Raw genomic sequence first — 17,781 nt, 5'->3', positions numbered from 1 at the left:
TTTCACTCCCATCCTTACAAACACATCAAGAGGAAGTTCTCAACAGCATCACAACCTTAAGCAAATATGAAAGAACATAAATGTAAGAACGGGTCAACAGAAAAGGGGACGAATAAATAGAGATGTATTATTAAGATTCTAACATGTCGGATCAACAAAATGGCTAGTACTGAATCACCTATTACAACTGCATGCTAGGTAAGCAAATATACATCAACTCTGGATCCAAACTACAGTACAGGTAGCTATTGCTTATGATTATGGTCCCTCTATCTCTATGTATATTGCTGTCTCCGTGAAAAGAATCAAAAATGCTTGAATCAGAGATTAAACCACGGGATTGAACCACTACTCATACACCCCACACATCAGCAGAAACAGCTGCTTGTAGTATGCGTTTTACAGTTATCCAACTCTTGTATTGTAATATCCAAAGGAACCTTGTCGAATTCCAGTATGAATCCCCAGAAATGGATTACTTCCCCATGTATCTGGAGACGAATCATTCTACTAGTATTAAATCCCAACCATTATCAGAAAATGAACGAGGTTCCTATACAAGATTTCGTGTCAAAAAATCATTAACTGCGAGACTGGCATCTCCATGTGACACTGCATCTTCAGGTTCTGGCATGTAGAGAGTTGACACAGATGCCTGCGCATTTAGGAACAAAAAGAATTGTTAGCATATAGGATTTCATGGAAGAAAACGATAAAGCGTAAAACCAAAAGGAATGCACAGAGTTTGGACCAGTTAAAGTGCTAATATTACATAACAGTTGTTAAAAGCATCAGGTCCATAAAGAAAGAAACGTGATTCTAAATAATAATTGAGAAAAGCATGGTTCCAGACTAGCAGAGTAAGAGGAGCAGAAGAATAAGATTGACACTGTTTATACCTGATAGGGAACAACACAAAAAAAAATTGAGCTCAAGAAGTACAAATCAAGAGAATGTAGCCTGACGAATGAAGTACAACCCTTACGGATAAATACTGTGGAAGTCAAAAGTTCAAGAATTCCTATTCATATTAAAAGTCTCCAACGGAAAGGAAAAAGGACCCTGAACTCCATGAACCAGTTAGGACTTTTTCAGATTCTTTCAAAGCTTACATCACTAAGAAGACCGGAAGGTTTTACAAACGGTAGACAGAGAGTTGACCAAGTTTGACCAGCATTAACCATGGGTAGACCAGCGTTGACCACGAGTTGACCAAGACTTGACCACCACCAGAGTTTCCGGGATCCCACTTGCCCACGATTCCTTTTGTTATGTTAGGACTTCTATTATTTTAAATACTTGGACTTGGGCCCAAATCCATTTTTTAGCTAGTGATATGCAGTTTTTACCCAGTGTTGGATGATATGTCTATATGAGGCTCCATAGAGACCTTTTGGATTCCTCAAGAACTCCTTGGGTTGCCATTGAAGATGTATCTTCTTCCTGTAACTTTGATACCTTTGGATCGTTACGTAATTAGGATGTAATTAGTGTTATATGCTAATTGAGTCCTAATTTTATCAATTTGGTTCCTAGATCCTATCTTTCTATCTCTTCTTCTTAGTCTATTCTTTTGTCGTTTTTTTTTTTTTTTGGGGGGGGGGGGGGGTGGGAATTTCCCTTGTTTGCTAATTCTTTCCATTGACCTACCACACATCCAGGTTGCATCCATATCAGTGAACGGAAGCCCTGGCAACTTCAAATATTCTTAAATATATCAGAGATAGGATCCAAAATTAAAATGCTCAAAGATCTACCATGCTAAGTGTAGAGCAATTGGCAAAAATACTTCCATATAAATCAGGACGCAACGCACCTTTGCATCAAACTGCATCTCTCCAGAATTATCTGGAGTGAGGCATGCCCCATGGGCTTTCAGCCATTCCACACAATCCTCCACCCCATCTGTGTCCTCACTTTCTTCAGCTGTCGATAAGACACTTGTGAAGCCTAGAACTTGGGCAATGTAGGTAACCGGAACAGTAGGCCGATTTGAACGAGACATACATCTAACAGCCGCATATCGCATTTTATCAGCATATAGATCTGCAAAGAACAAGCATACATGATCAAATTTAGCATAACAAATGCAATAGCTAAATATGCACCATTCAGAACAAAACACACCCATAAGATACGTGTTAAGATTAGGAGCTGTCTTGTATAATCTGAAATAGGCAACATAGTTCCCAGAGGACACAGCTGCTCGAACGGATAGAGCATGTTTAACGGCATCGCTCCGTCTTGCCTCTGCTGGTAATCTGGAAAAAGAATGCACAACAACATAGTTTAACACTCCAAATTCGATAAGAGGGGATTTCCATAAGTTTTAACCATGTTTTGAGCAGAATTTCTCAAGCTACCAGCACGCAGGTGTATGGAAATTCGAGATGATAGCCACATATACTATGAGTTTGAAATGGTATTTAGGGAGAAGAAAGACTACCATTCACTTACGCTCGCAAATAAACTCCTTAGAACTATGGACTAAATTGTGATATTTGAGATTTTTCATCCAACTTAAACATAACTTGAAGGCCTTTTTTCTTTTTTTTAGGTCAAATGAAAGGCACCTTTCATCTCTCTTGACACTCTCCTTGTCTTCTGCTTTCTTGCCCCTCACCTCCTTTCCCACTACCAACAACACCAAAACCCATTCCTTTCCACCTCAAGTCTATCTTCTTCTTTCTTTTGGTCTTCTTCCTTACATAACAATTAAGATGAACAGGAGAATAGCCACACTCCTAAACTAGACACAAGCTTACCAGCTCTGATTAAGTCTAAATTTTGACGAGCTTATACAACAACAACAACAACATACTCAGTGTAATCCCACAAGTGGGGTTATGACGAGCTTATGTGTATATTAAGGCCACAAAGTGAAAAGGTAAGAAAGGTTTGCATAGAGGTCAGGAATTAAAATGCATGATTCTGATTGACCAGTGGATGATGTTCAATGCGGACTCATAACTAGCTAAAAATATGAGTTGGTGATCCACACTGGCAGAATCTGTTGCATAGCTAAGTCCTAGCTAAAAGGAACCGACCATAGAGGATTTGTCAACTACATCTGTCTGCTGCAATTTAACATCAGAATCATCCTTAAAGTTGCAGGAAGGAAGGATGTCAAGAATGAAATTCTGTTACATGCAAACCTAACCAGTTTTCTTCTTCTTCTTCTTCGTCTCCTCCTTTTTTTTTTTTTTTTTTTTTTTTTCTTTTTTTTTGGGCATAGCAGTAGCAGATGCCCAAAAAAGTAGAGAAGGGATAAAAAAGGATTAACCAGAGGAACTGCGGAAATACTCTGGGTACTCGTGAACAAAATGACAGAATAAAATGGAAGCAGAGAAATAAGCAACAGCAAGTAGTTGACTAACCTAGACAACGCTAATAGCAGATCTCTGTTGTTACTAGAGTGCAAAAGCACACAGAGTAGATTATATGCAGCAAATTCCATATCGCATCCCTTGATTCCTTCTGCATAAAGCGTTTTTAGCTGTGCATGACACTGCATATACCAGAACTAAGAGAGTAAGGCTAAGAGTAACACTGAAACAGATATAACAATGATGTCTTTGCAACAAATAGCATGTTTATTTACTGAATGTGCAAGAACTTTGATTCCAATGCAATTTAAAATTGCAATTGCATCAGCACACATACTCATTTAAAACAACAAAAAGATTGAAAAGTTCTAGAAAACAATTTTAAGGGAATAGTTCAGAAACAACTTTTCAACATGACCAAACAATTTTAGGGAGGAGGTGGGAACATCTACATATCTTTAATCAAAATACCATAAGTAGCTAATAATGTAAATATACTGCTCACAATACACTATTGCTTTGTGTTTGACAAAGACCAAAGAAAGTAGGATGCTAGCAGAAAGAATCTGGAGCATGAAAAGAAATAGGATGTAGGTGAAGCGGGAAAATTGTTGGCAGTCATCCAGTCCAGTAAGGCCAAAGTACCAATAAAGCATCAGGAAGGAGTGACCCAACATTAGTAGCAAACATCTACCGAAACAAAATGTCATTTATGTGTCTGGATCTTATTTTTGACATAAAGCGGACTATTCCTATACCAACAATGAACCCTGAATGGGCTGTAAGAATTATAATGGCAATACCAACAAAAATCATACCACAGTTTACTAACTTAACTTCCTTGCATGTAATGCGGTTGTCTAAAAGGATTTGAACCATGGGAAAAAGCAGCAGCATAATTTTGTCCATAGACAGACATAAACATTTCAACCTGATATAATTAAAACTGCTGGATTGGAAGCCCCAGTAAAGGATTTCACTCATAACTAAATTATATAGCTTTGTATATAAATTTGACTGCAAAACGAAGAAGAGTCCAACTGAAATATAAACAGCGTGGAAATACTTCCAAGCACTTTTTTTTGCTAAGTAAAATACTTCCAAACACATTAACATACAAGAAACTTCACAGAGGGATTAAGAAGGTTCTGAGAAGTTGTGACAAATTCTGAGAGTTCCCAACACGGAAAGGAGATACCTGATTATACTCCGATAAGTCCCCAACTTCTATTGCCAACCGACCATGTGTTTCATACACCTGAAACAGAAGGCAGGTGAAGGATATTTTAATAAGAAAAAGCAATACAACTTCTATGGTAAGAAAAGATCATGTCGATCATTTTCAGAAAACAAGTGTAGTATATGATGATGAACATTTTATGCCTTGCTCCATTTGAATAATGAAATTAGCATAAGGAAAATACCTTGACTGTCAACTCGTTGCGTATGCGTTGGACCGTAAGATCTTGCCGTATTGATTTTAACTGATCACATTTGTAAAGGTAGTTTTTCGGAGAACTTTGAACCATGTTTAACGCTTTTTCCAATACTTCTTCTGGTCTTACCTGCAAAAGCAGAACTACTTTTGAGAAATCATCAAAACTTGCAAAGTGAAAATTGTCACTAGATATAATGCATTCCCCTACAATCTCAAGTAACCACAGACAGAATAATAAGTCTACCGTAGCAGGGTCAGGTGCAGAAGTAAGACGCAAGTAGCGTTTCTCAATTTCCTGGCAGGTTCCTTTGACAGTAAGAGCATCCCAGTCGATATCTTCAACAGCATAGTCACCATTTTCCTCAGTGTTTCTGCTAAGCACCAAGGCAGTAGCCCTTCTTGCATACACATTTCCAGCTCCGCCATTTCTAGATCGATTGTTACTACTTGCTACTCGACTTCCATGCCCTCTTTCAAAACGCTTTGATCGATTTTCACGTCTCTTTCTCTCCTCTGGTGTATCTGCTGCTGCTACTCCAGCAGATTTAGAGGCTGATTGACTTCGTTCCTTATCACTATCACTGGATGCTTCACCATTATCTGCCCCATCCACTCCATCACCAACACACTGCCTCTTAGCTGGCCTAAAGACATCAGTTTTGGGGGTTTTCCGCTGTGGTAAAGAGAATTTCACATTACTCGCACTATTCACCTTGTTATCTGACTTTCCACCTGAAAACTGTACAAAATCACTCAAATGAGATATTTTATTTGGTCTTATGGATCTAGTGCCAAACTGCCAGAAGCCAAAAGATTAAAAGATCCCAGGCTTCAAGATTAGTTTATTTAAGTAGCACTAAGCCAAAGGACCAGTATCAGATGCGCCAATCTCATGTAAGAAAAATCTTAGCTAGGTCAGGACAGAGTTCCACTTAAGTACTTATAGGCTATAACAACAATTTAACATCTCTTAACACAGTAATAGGTCCAACATGATCTTGCCTATAATGAAGCCCCTTTGGTTCATGCGATGCGAAGAAAGACATAGTATGCTACCTAACCCAAAAAGTCGTCACTGGTTGATTTCACTTGTATAACACCACTATGCTCTACGAAACCTGGACTAAAAGAAAAGTTTTTTCATGAATCATTAAGGATTCTAAAAAATATAATTTGGACGATAATCCAATCTCTGACACAATAAGAGTATGATAAAGAATTAACAGAATCAAACATCTTTTTGGTTTATACTATGTCCATTTAGATTTATCAATCACCAGAAAATATAGGGGCAAAATAATCGGGATAAGTAAACAAGGGAAGGGGACCAAAACAGAAAATAGAGTCATGAAGCTGGAGAATCCTGGTGTGGATAAAATAAGCCACTCAGCAACCTAGACCACCTCTTAGCTTCTTCTTTTCAAGCAAGAAGTTGGTGAAAAATAGAAAGAGAGAAGTGGAAAACCTTTTATCTTCAAAGGCAGAAAAATATTACTCCCTCCGTCCCAATTTATGTGATGTAGTTTGACTGGGCACGGAGTTCAAGAAATAAAGGAAGACTTGAATCTTTTGGTCTAAAACAAGCCAAAGATATTTGTGTGCTTATAAATCATCTCGTTAAGCGTAAAAGGTAAAGGTTAAAGTTAAATAAAGAATTGTGTCATTCTTTTTGGGACTGACTAAAAAGGAAAGTGTGTCGTATAAACTGGGACAGAGGGAGTACCTGTCTGTTCCAGCTCCCATACTTAGAAGCATCAGGAGTGACTGATGCAGGTTGGACAGTTGGTTTCTCCTCTACTAAAGGCTCCCACCTACTTTTGTATCGCCTGCTCGGACTTCTTTTACTTTTTGGAGATGAAGAAACTGGAGCTGAGAATAATACTCTTCTGCAGGAAAAAAAATAGAAGTCAAAAATAATCCTTGAATTTGGTCAAAGATATCCAAGTATGAGAGCAAATCCATCAGCATAAAATGCAAAAAGCTCATGATCATGGTTGTGTTCCCTAATCAGGGAAACTACACTATATATGCAGAAGCGTTTTGTTTATAACTGTTAAACAAATACTTCAGCCAAAAAAATGAATGGGAAAAAGGAGGAACCTGCTGTATGTTTCTAACTACTGAGGCAAAAATTATTATGTTTGCACTAGCTGTAAGATAGCAATCAAATGCTAGGTGAAGCAAATGCAGAGATGAGATATAGTAATTGACATTCATGCCCTATGACAGCTACTTCGGTAAGTCACACATGCACGCATTGTATAGATTTAGATGTTTGTGTGAGCACAGTGCGAATGCATGCACAACGTATGCATATCAGTTTTGAGAAGAGTGAGATAGCATACTCCTTCTTATCTGCATCCACACTGGGAATGGGGAAAAGAGGTGTGGTGTCCCAGTCTCTCGTATGAAGTGTACCATCAGCAGTTGCCTTTGTGATAATCTGCAGATTATGGTACATTTAAGTAACACAGGGGACAAGGCAAAGAACCACACATCAATAAAACAAAATATCATTATAGTGCAAACAGATCCAATGTTACTCAATCAACTATAACTCATTATGTTGCAAACAGCTCAATCATTGCTCAATAATATCAGCACTAACACTTTAGCAGATGGGATGCAGAATAATAGTTAAGGCAGAAAGATCATTGTAGGTCACAAACTTCATAAATAACACAATCCCAATACACAACTTAGCAGTTTGCTACATTACTACAATCTGTCTAGTGCAATAGGCTGCTGCATTGAGTAGCTAATACGAATCATAGTCTAAGGAAGGGAGAGGGTTCTGACAGTAGAGACATCCCTACAAGTGCAAAAAGAAATTTCAAATCTTAAAGCACTTCCACATGATAACTAGTTTACAACAATTGAGAAAACAATCTTCCAACCAAGGAAGTCACTTATCAGGTATACTCAGGATTATATTTTTGGACAAGTCTATATGATGTCAACATTTTAATTGAATTCAACCTCCCTAGATGTGTGAAAAAGGGAGGCTGAGTTTGTGCTTTGTAGCTACACCTACTTGCTGATGATTTTATGGAATAAATACTTGCCCAAAAGAAAAGGTAGAAAAAAGAAGGAAGTCTTTTCGTAACTTAGGTAAGGAAAATCATAACAAATGCGAATGAAGGATTTTATTGGGTTGCATTATCAATTTCAATTCTAGGTGTTCATCGATGAATTCCTCATGTGCTTTCTCTAGCTCTATAGGGGTAAAATGAGGGGCCCTATGTCCAACTCTACCCCTCAAACTTGCCATCACGATTACTGATGCCACAGAGATACAAAACCAAAGATGCTGGAATAATGTGATTAACAAATTCGAACACAAGTGGAAGACACAAGAAATGCTCTCACCAAGACCTATAACTCAAACTTTTTGTCACTTTACCTAATCCAAAGCTGTGAAGCAGAACTGAACAAGTCGTTTAAGTAATGAATGTCAATTGGAAACAAATGAACAAAATGTGGATGGTGAAAGAAAGTAGATTGCTATCAGACAGAATAACTAGAATGTTCTTATCAGAAGCACCTTTTAGAAGCCCACCACTGAGAAAATGCATTACGGGCAAGAACAATCAGCATAGGTAGGCTCTCAGTACCAATAAAGGTTAAAAGGAAAGCTCTAACAGGTGGGACAAGTGACAAAGGGTGAATGTTCATATAGGACGCCGTTGAAAACATAAAAAAGGTCTCGTATGACATTAAAAAATCTACTATAGTTCCCTCAAAAGCTCAAATTTAAAAAATCATCGGGAGGACTTCAATCTAACAAGGTCATACTCCAGCATATAAAGCCTAAGGAACCTTGGTCTTCATTCAAATCCTAAACGTAAATGTGTGCTGAATCAGCCTGCCGAACCTCTAACATATCATCTTTTATCCATCTTCAAAATCCTTCTTTTGGGAAAAGGTCATGTCTATGCAGTGCTAAAACCCAATATGTTATGTACTATAGAAATGTGTATTGAAGTCTCTAATTTTAATTCTTTTTTATTTTCTGGCAGGAGCATCATCAACGCCACTTCTCTTTTTGAGCCAAATGAGCGCTCCTCATTTTATGCTCTAGCAATTCATAACTTGGAATTAATACACCAGCATATAAAGCCTAAGGAACCTTGGTCTTCATTCAAATCCTAAACGTAAATGTGTGCTGAATCAGCCTGCCGAACCTCTAACATATCATCTTTTATCCATCTTCAAAATCCTTCTTTTGGGAAAAGGTCACATCTATGTAGTGCTAAAACCCAATATGTTATGTACTATAGAAATGTGTATTGAAGTCTCTAATTTTAATTCTTTTTTATTTTCTGGCAGCAGCATCATCAACGCCACTACTCTTTTTGAGCCAAATGAGCGCTCCTCATTTTATGCTCTAGCAATTCATAACTTGGAAGTTACTGAATTGCTGCTTGCTACACAAGCTATAAAGCATGATTATCTCAGTAAAATCTGAAAATTCTTCATAAAGTCTCGAATCATATATGTGCATCATGCATTACATGGCAAGAACTGGAAAAGGACCAAGAGAGAAAATCTCAAAATACACTAAAATACACTAAGATACCTCCTTCATGACAGCTTGGGATGCCACCATTTGAGCATCATCCTTGCAACGAACTAAAGCCCTTTCAACATAACCACAAAGTGATTTTGGAAAAGTATCAGGCTGCAGACAACAGAAAGATCACTTTAGTTATGCAAGAAAAATAAATAATCCGCCACTTATTGATGCAATGCAACAATAAATACCACGTTACGACACGTCACAATGATCCTAACTATATGGTCACCAGTAGAACGAACTACCAAGGTTTCCCAGATTGTGTGGTGATAAAACACAACCAAGAGAAGTTAAAACTAGATTTCATCAATAAAACTTAACCATTGAACTGTCAATCATAACAACATAGAAGATTGCAGCATCAAAGTATCATATAGAAAAAAGCTGCTCCTTAAAGGTTCAGCAGAATCAGCAGTCTTACCAATATTGAAATTTTCTGCCAAGTTAATACAAGGATAAAAAGTAAAAAAATACATGTGAGCACTCAGTCAGCCATAATGTTGTATTTGCTATACGAGTGTCAATATTAAAGAAAGAATTAAGAGAGTACAAGTACAAAATAAGCAAAACATTAAACCTTTTCTTTTTTCAATAAGGACACAAAGCATTAGGTCGAGAAGCATAAAACAAGTCAAAACTTAAAATAAATAATTAAATAATAATAGATAACTGAAAAATACGACATACGCTACAATAGATGGTATTTACACCAGTCAAACCTACCCGTTTAGCCATAACAAATCTTTCATTATTTCGAAATCAACTCGAAATAGAGAATCTGAAGTTGAAAAACTCGGTCAAAGTGTATTTCAAGTGAAATAATTGTTCGCTCACAAAACTTCAACTTTTTTTCCAAGTGATATTCATGTTCAAACACAATTGACTTCCAAATTATTTTTCCAACTTCAATCTCAAATTCTCTTTTTTTCCAATTTGAACCAAATATTATCTAAACACACCAACATTAATGGTTAATTGATTTACTTTAGCCAGCATGCATGCTGTTTTTCACTTCAAAAGTTGTTATGATGTTGAGGACGAAAAAGTAGTTCCGCTATTTCTATTCACACCTACATCCAAAACATAAATGCAACAAAAATTCAAACAGGGAAAAACTATCCAGCTTCTACCATAACAGAATTTTACATTTGCGCAGACATCTCGGTAGATTTATTACACATTTAAATGACCAAGAAAATGATTATAAAATAAAACCCATCTTCCACTAAAAGAGCTAAGCTAGGAGTACAATTGTTTTCTCCCCAGGATTGAATAAGTGAGCTTATCCACAGGCGACTCATTGGAATAACTCTAAAGGCTCTCCTAATAGACCAATGGTGGTGACAGCCTTTAAAAGCCCCAACTTCATCTGTACCAATCATACACAACCAACCACCCAACCTACCAATTCACTGGTTATCAAAATATCCTCTGCATATCTATTCCGCCAGTATCGCCCATGATATAGACCATCCTTACTAAAAGCACACAAATCAAAGAAAATATGGAACTCAAGAGCATTAAATTAAGTTAATCTAGCTAGTATCGATAAAATGACAGCACTCACCAAATACAATCTGACAAGTTACTTACCAAATGCACTTATAGATATTAGATTGTCGGAGGTTCATTGGCTATTTAAAGAGCTATATTAGTACTATATCATTCTTCTCAAACGCATAGGATCATTTGCTATTAATAGCATTTCATTAGCACCATATCATTATTTTCGAAGACAAAGTTAGGCAAGTTCTACGAAATGACATATCATAAGAAGTGTCACTTAACCAAGGGTGTAAAAAGGTCTCTAATCAATGCGTATATGAAAGTTTGGAGAATGGTTGGCCCCTCCAATTGGTCATTTGGTTTTAGATGAAGTAAGTTGTTTTGTTATTGGCATCAAGTAGATGCAAGTATAGTACAAATTTTGTTAGTCCATTACAATATGTCCTCCCCTCGAATTGGTTAATGCATTGGGGTTTTCAAATTTCTCCTACAAATTATCCATAACTCCTCATCAAAAAGGAAGTATCACTTAACCAATTCTAAGAGAACCTTACAACAAACATAAAGGGACACTAGCTCAGTTAACTTCTAACTGACTGACTTAAAATTTGAATTCTCCAACCAGCACATGAAAAGACTATCAAGAAGCAAGTGGAAATTTTATCATCTTAGTCAAGCATTTAAAACTTCTCCCTCAAACATGTAAACTTATGTAACAAAATTCATCTTGTGACTGCATATCTTACTGAAATGATCAAAGAAAAAGGTGTCTGACCTTGAGAGCATTATCACCAGCATGAGATGATACTTTTTCAATAGTTTTTGGTAAGGAAACGCTGACATATGCAGGTTTTGCCGCTGCATTAGTTGTAGAGCTTTGCATATCCAGCTTCGGTAATCCCATGGTCATGGTTGAAGTTATTCTAGGGTTTGTGGGAATCTGTAATTTGCTTGCACTGCTCGTGTCTGCTGATGTAACAGTTTGCTGCACGGTGGGCAAGGATGACTGATAACTATAGGGCATCTGATAAGAGGCTTGATATTGTGTGTTTGGTCCTTGGGGGCATGAAGAACTTTGTTGAGTAGAAAGGTTTCCATGAGAAGGGGTTATGTCTAAAGGCTTTTGACCATAAGACTGTGCTGGATCAGGCTGCTGATTTTGGAAAGAGGGAGCCCACTGTTTCCAGTAACTATCATGAACATTTCCACCTACAGAAGGAGACTGACCAAAAAAAATAGAAAGTTTGAGTTCATCAGGAGAATCGAAAGGATCCATAGTTTGCATAGCATGAAGGGAAAGAGAAAGAGTAATAAATGGCTTTTCTCAGTGCACTGAGCAGAGAAAAGCAAAAAAAAATGAGGTACCCACTACTGACTGCAATGACAGTAGATAACATATCTTCTGGTGAATATTAGGCACTTAACAACCCGTACAGGATAGAAGATGTTGAATATCCAGATGATTAAACGTACAGTAAACACGAAGTGATATTTAGATAGCAGAGTTAAAAGAATATACAAGGTACTGCTTACCAGATCTTTAGCAGCTTGTGGAACAAAAGAAAAACTAAAATAGCAAGTTAACCTAAAATATGATCCACTTAAAGAAGTATTATGTAAGACTGTATCACTAATTAATTATAAAGCAGCCTTCTGTAATTATACTAGAGGATTTTCATATTTAATAATTGCAAAACATAACAACTTCAACATGGAAATATTAATAGAAAATACAACAGTTAGCACCTTGCCAAGTTGAGTATATATAGGCAAAATATATTAAGAAGGGGAAAAAAGGAATTTTCAACTGTCAAGTTTGACATTTTCAAAGTACTAGCGAGTAATCTTTCTTAATGTCGGGTTTCATAATTTCCTAAGACACCAGCTTCATATGGGCACTGTGAACTGTGAAGTACAACTATCAACTAGATACATACTCAGCAGACTCATATTTTCTGCATTAGTGTACATGGGTGTCCCATGGTGTCTTCAATGACTCAGGAAAATCCTACTGATATTTCTAAATATATTTACATTTATGCGAGTGTGATACATGCTTTATCACCTATCTTTCCCATCTCTTAAGACTGCTTAAAATCGTTTTAATTATAAGTGATATACATGACAATTGATATTCAAATAGGAGTCTCTAGGCGAGCATAAAAGTTAAATAATCTAATTATATGAAAAGGAAAAACCTGCACCGCAGACAATGCGGACAAACCAGATTCTGGCTTGTCAGATGGAGCATGGGATGCCGGGCCTTGGACACCTGACGCTGGATACGCATGAGATGCTGGGGCTTGGACACCTGGCACTGAGTATCCAGCAGGAACAGGGCAACTCAGACTGGATACATTAGAAACACAAATATTTTCTGTTCCAGGAGCACAGGTGACATCATTTTGTGTATGGTTGTAATAGTCGGCCCATTGCTTGTAATGTTGCTGATACTGTGAAGCTGCAGGAGCTGTGGTAGAACTGTATGCGGCATTCGAATCAGAACTGTAGCTTGGATACTGATGGCAAGTGTATGCCGCATATTGGCCTTCATGCCACGCGTTCGTCTGGTTATTGTAAGCACCACTTGCGTAACCTCCAGATGTCTGGTAATCACCAGGATTGTAGTAAGTGCTTGAATAACTTGTAGGCCCAGCATAAGACCCTGTATTCGGAAATGAGGAAAGGGGCTGATAAGGAGCACCTGTATTTTGATATGCTCCTGATGGCTGAGAATAAGATTGATTAGGTTGTTGTTGATAGCCATTATAGTAAGCAGCATATCCGGGGTTGTTGTATCCATAAGGATCAGTACTTTGATAGGTGCCATAGCTACTGTAATCCTGCTGTACATTTGTGGCACCGGAACTTGGTGTAGTAGCACTAGTTGCAACATTGAATCCATCTTGAACATTCCCTGAAGGCGGCGCAGCTTGTTGGTCATGATCATAACCAGAATGTGAAACAACTCCATTTTCTCTGGCATAGCTATCTGCACTATGAGCACTCCATGGTGCGACTGTAGAATTTGGAGGTGCGTAATATGAAGATATGTGATGTTGGTTTGGATCGACAGCCTGATGATTCTGTAAAGGCAAAAAAAAAGGATTTAAAAGTTATATAACGAGAAATCAACTCCCCAATCTGGAACAAGTATAGCAAAAGAACATAATACAATCGCAGAAGAATACTAAATATAAGCAAGTTAAAAGAGTTTTGGCGGCTGGGACAGGAGAAGCATTTAATGTTTTCACCATTCAAGTGGAGAAACATTTAATCAATCAAGTTGCCCAATGACCAAAAATTATACACGTAGTGAATGTCCTATCCATAAAAGGCAAGAGCAAACTAGCTTACAGTTTAACAGACTTTTATGCGCACAGTTTCTGCTCATAAAAAGCAGTTTCTCAACATAAGGACACTCTGAAATCATTGCATCAAACATGAACTTCACAATCTACTTGCATTGTTTCCCAATAATGTCCACGACTAGCTACTTAAACATTACATGCCACACCAATTTACCAAATATTAGTATAGCATTTCATACTTATATTGATGGTTAAAACAAACAAGGCGTCTTGATTTACTACTTACAACACCAACAGCACAAGACGATCAATTGCGTCACTCAAGTATCAGATATATCACAAGTGACTTGCCGTAGCTACTTCATCGAAAATTCTAACATCTCTGTATCGCATTACTAACCATTAACAAGCTGTAAATACATTTCAAAAAGGCAATGTCAAACAACTATTCTGTTTCCGATTTTTCCAAACAATTTTAAATACTTCTAATTGTGATTTCTAGTCTTCATATAGTTCCTAAATATATTTTATTTAATATTCTGAATCGATGTCCAAATTCACACGGACTATTAGATCATCAGTGGCAGATCCAAGTACCGAACCCATAGTTTCGAGGCTGAACCCTATATGTGTGTGAAAATAAGTATAAATAGAGTTAGATACACGCTTTAGAACTCACTCTTCAACTTAAAACCAGTGGCATCTAAGTTCGGAATCTCCACTGTGTTTACCCTCAGTACTCCTAACACCACAATTCTTTTTGGTATGGATGGAGTAAATATATAAATAATATAAGAAAGAAAAAACAACAGCAGCACAACTAAAAACTCACTTTTCAAGCAAAAAGGGAAAAAACCAAAACTTTTCAATTCCATCCGCCATTATCTTAGTATTCATTTTGACAACATCATCACACTTCACATGTTCTAAGTACGTAAAAAGCAGCCAACAAAAAAAAAAAAAATTGCTACTCGCAGAAAATTATATGGACCACGATGACATACATCTTTCCAGAAACAAGGTTTGGATAAGAGAAGAGAAAGTACAATTCGGGTGGTTACCTCCTGTGAACTGGGATCCAAAGTGGTCATCATGTTAGTAGCACTTCCTTGATTCATCGTCCTCTCATTAACATCCTGCTTAACCAAAAGAAAGAAAAAAAGCAGCATTCAGATATCTATAACAAAATCCCCAACACGCCCCAAAAAAAAAAAAAAAATACTCATACTTTGAATTGCAGCCTACTGGTTACAACTCTACGTGCTTACATCCATAGGTTGTTCAAATCCCACAAAAGTATCCTTTTCTACGCTTACATCCCAACTATTTATGGGCCTACCCCTCATTCGAAATAATTTATTGTAAAAAGAACCTAGCTAGGACTACAATTGCAGCATAATCATCACATCTCCACCTACCTGTGTCACAGGTTCCAATCCAACAAAAGTGGTTTCTACATTTTTGTCTCAGTCTCCACCAACCTCACACAAAAAAAGTTTGAAAACAAAGAAGAAGCTAGTTGTGAATAGAATTGCCCGGGGCAGAGCTAGAATACAGGTTTTGGGCAACTTTGGTCCAAACACTGTATTTTTCTTAAGAAATCCATTGAATATGTCCAAGTTACTCCCTATGTTTAGATTTGTTTGTCTTACTTTCCTTTTTAGTCGATTTCAAAAAGAATGTCTTTTTCCTTTTTTTGGCAACTCTTTAATTTCAACTTTCCACATGGCATGTTTAAGACCACGAGATTAAAGGATATTTGGTACATTCTACATATTTTTAATTCAAGACCACATGATTCAAAAGTCTTTTTTACTTTCTTAAACTCCGTGCCAAGTCAAAACTGAAACAGAGGGAGTATTAATTTAGAACTCAGTAAATTTAGAACCCATAAGCGCCAAATACTAGCTCCACCTCCAAGAATCGCAGCCTAATGCTTGCAACTCCACATACGCAAGTTCCAAATTTCCAATCCAACAAATCGTGTGTCCTTTCTTCATTTCATCTCAACTCTTTGCAAGTCCACGTTCAACAACAACAAGTACAACTCAGTACCAAACAACTTGAGGTCAGCTATATGTATTCTCATTGACCATGTTTACGGGTCCGCGTTCACTCCAAAAAAATAATGGGAAGAAAAAAAAAATAGATAGGATTGCAACTGCAACCTAATAGGGTGTTTAGATTGGCCTATTTTAAGTGCTTTTTAGGACCCGTTTGGCCATGAGAATTTTTCAATTTTTTCCGGAAAATTATTTCACTTTATTTGGAAATCAATGTTAGGCCATGAACATTGTATTTGAAATTTGAAAAACACCTAAAAAGTTGTTTTCACTTTTTTCACTTTCAATACTTTCAACCAACAAATATTCTTTGCAAAAACTATAACCAAACACAACTCCATCTTCAACTCCAACTTCAAAATTCCAAATAAAATGAAAAATAATTGGTTTACATGGCCAAACACCTACTTAAGCTCTTTTCTATTTACTCCATTTTTTATGACAAGGGAATCTGCAGCCGCTATCTTTCGGGTGCGCACAGGGTAAACCTCGCTCTTATGTAATAGCTCACAAATCACACAGAAGAAGCTCTTTTCTCTTTTTAAGCACTTTCAGGCCAAAAATGTAGCCAAAAAAGTACAAAAATAAGCTAAAAGTCAAAAGTTGTTTATTATTTTAACTTTTATCTTATAAGCTATTTTTAAAAAGCGAATCCAAACACCCTCTAATAGTCAACAACTGCGCACAGTGTCAAACAAGTTGAGGTCAGCTATATGAATCCTCGTTAACTATATATTTAAAAGAAAAAATTTAAAACCAAAAAAAACCTAGCTTAATAAGTTGCAACTTGGAGTACATTAATAACAGGTTCTACTATATCACAAAGGGTATTTTTCTAAGAAATTTATTGATTAATTAATTAAAATAAATGAGGTGAAAAAAAAAAAGACTAACCAAAATCTGAACAAATTCAACAGCTTGAGCCTTCAACCTCGAACAAAAGCATATATGTATTACCAAAGCAAATTGAGATGAAAATAAACCAAAAAAAAATAAAAAAAAGGAGAAAAAAATAACAGAGGAGAGATATAATAATAAATATGGATTTTTGGGAAGAGAATACAGTATAATTATTGAAGAATAGAATTGTTTTTCTTGATATATGAATAAACGTCGGTAAAGAATAAAAGTACGGAAATTGAAATACTTCAGATTTGTGTTTGTGTGTGTATATATGCGTGAAATTTTTTCAACCCGATTGACTTATTCGGGTCGTAATTTGGGGTCGTTTAAGCTCATTTTTTCTTGGGGGAATTTGCACTTTTGGTCCCTCTAATATTGACATGTTTTTAATTTAGTCATTACTCTGTCTTGGACATGAAATTTAAGAAATAAATGAAATTTTTTTTTGAAATTTGTGGTCTAAATAATAAATTAAGGGTGTAAATTTTTTTTAAATTCGGGGTCATTTGAGCTTAAAATAAATACTCATTTTATTAATGATTAATTGTGCACTTTTAATTCCTCATTTGATTGTTTACTAAATATATGATAGAATAGATTGACTTATTCGGATCGTATCATTTGAGCTATATTTTTCTTAAATACTTGTTAGCCCTTC

General features: G+C 36.6%; 1 protein-coding gene across 4 annotated transcripts; it reads right to left on the bottom strand.

Annotated features, from left to right (window-relative positions):
• Window positions 1-93: 93 nt before the first annotated feature.
• Window positions 94-17,417, bottom strand: LOC132068155 (SAC3 family protein A). 4 transcript variants are annotated; one of them, XM_059461644.1, is made up of 14 exons: window positions 17,115-17,414; window positions 15,219-15,293; window positions 13,045-13,932; window positions 11,622-12,068; window positions 9,344-9,445; window positions 7,110-7,207; window positions 6,488-6,650; window positions 5,009-5,503; window positions 4,751-4,891; window positions 4,525-4,584; window positions 3,378-3,523; window positions 2,128-2,261; window positions 1,817-2,046; window positions 94-655 (listed from the first exon to the last, which is right to left on the bottom strand). In XM_059461644.1, exons 2-14 carry the CDS (start codon window positions 15,273-15,275, stop codon window positions 554-556), a joined length of 3,063 nt encoding a protein of 1,020 aa, XP_059317627.1. In that variant the 5' UTR covers window positions 15,276-15,293; window positions 17,115-17,414; the 3' UTR covers window positions 94-553. The 4 variants fall into 4 exon arrangements, with proteins under 4 accessions (XP_059317627.1, XP_059317628.1, XP_059317630.1 ...); XM_059461645.1 differs by having other exon boundaries at window positions 3,378-3,508; window positions 17,115-17,413; XM_059461647.1 differs by lacking the exons at window positions 15,219-15,293; window positions 17,115-17,414 and having other exon boundaries at window positions 13,045-13,452; window positions 13,551-13,819.
• Between the last annotated feature and the right edge of the window lie 364 nt (window positions 17,418-17,781).

This window comes from Lycium ferocissimum, chromosome 8 (assembly GCF_029784015.1).
Source record: "Lycium ferocissimum isolate CSIRO_LF1 chromosome 8, AGI_CSIRO_Lferr_CH_V1, whole genome shotgun sequence".
Lineage (NCBI taxonomy): Eukaryota > Viridiplantae > Streptophyta > Magnoliopsida > Solanales > Solanaceae > Lycium > Lycium ferocissimum.
Note: the sequence above shows the minus strand (reverse complement) of the source record. Positions and strands in the feature narration are given on the sequence as shown.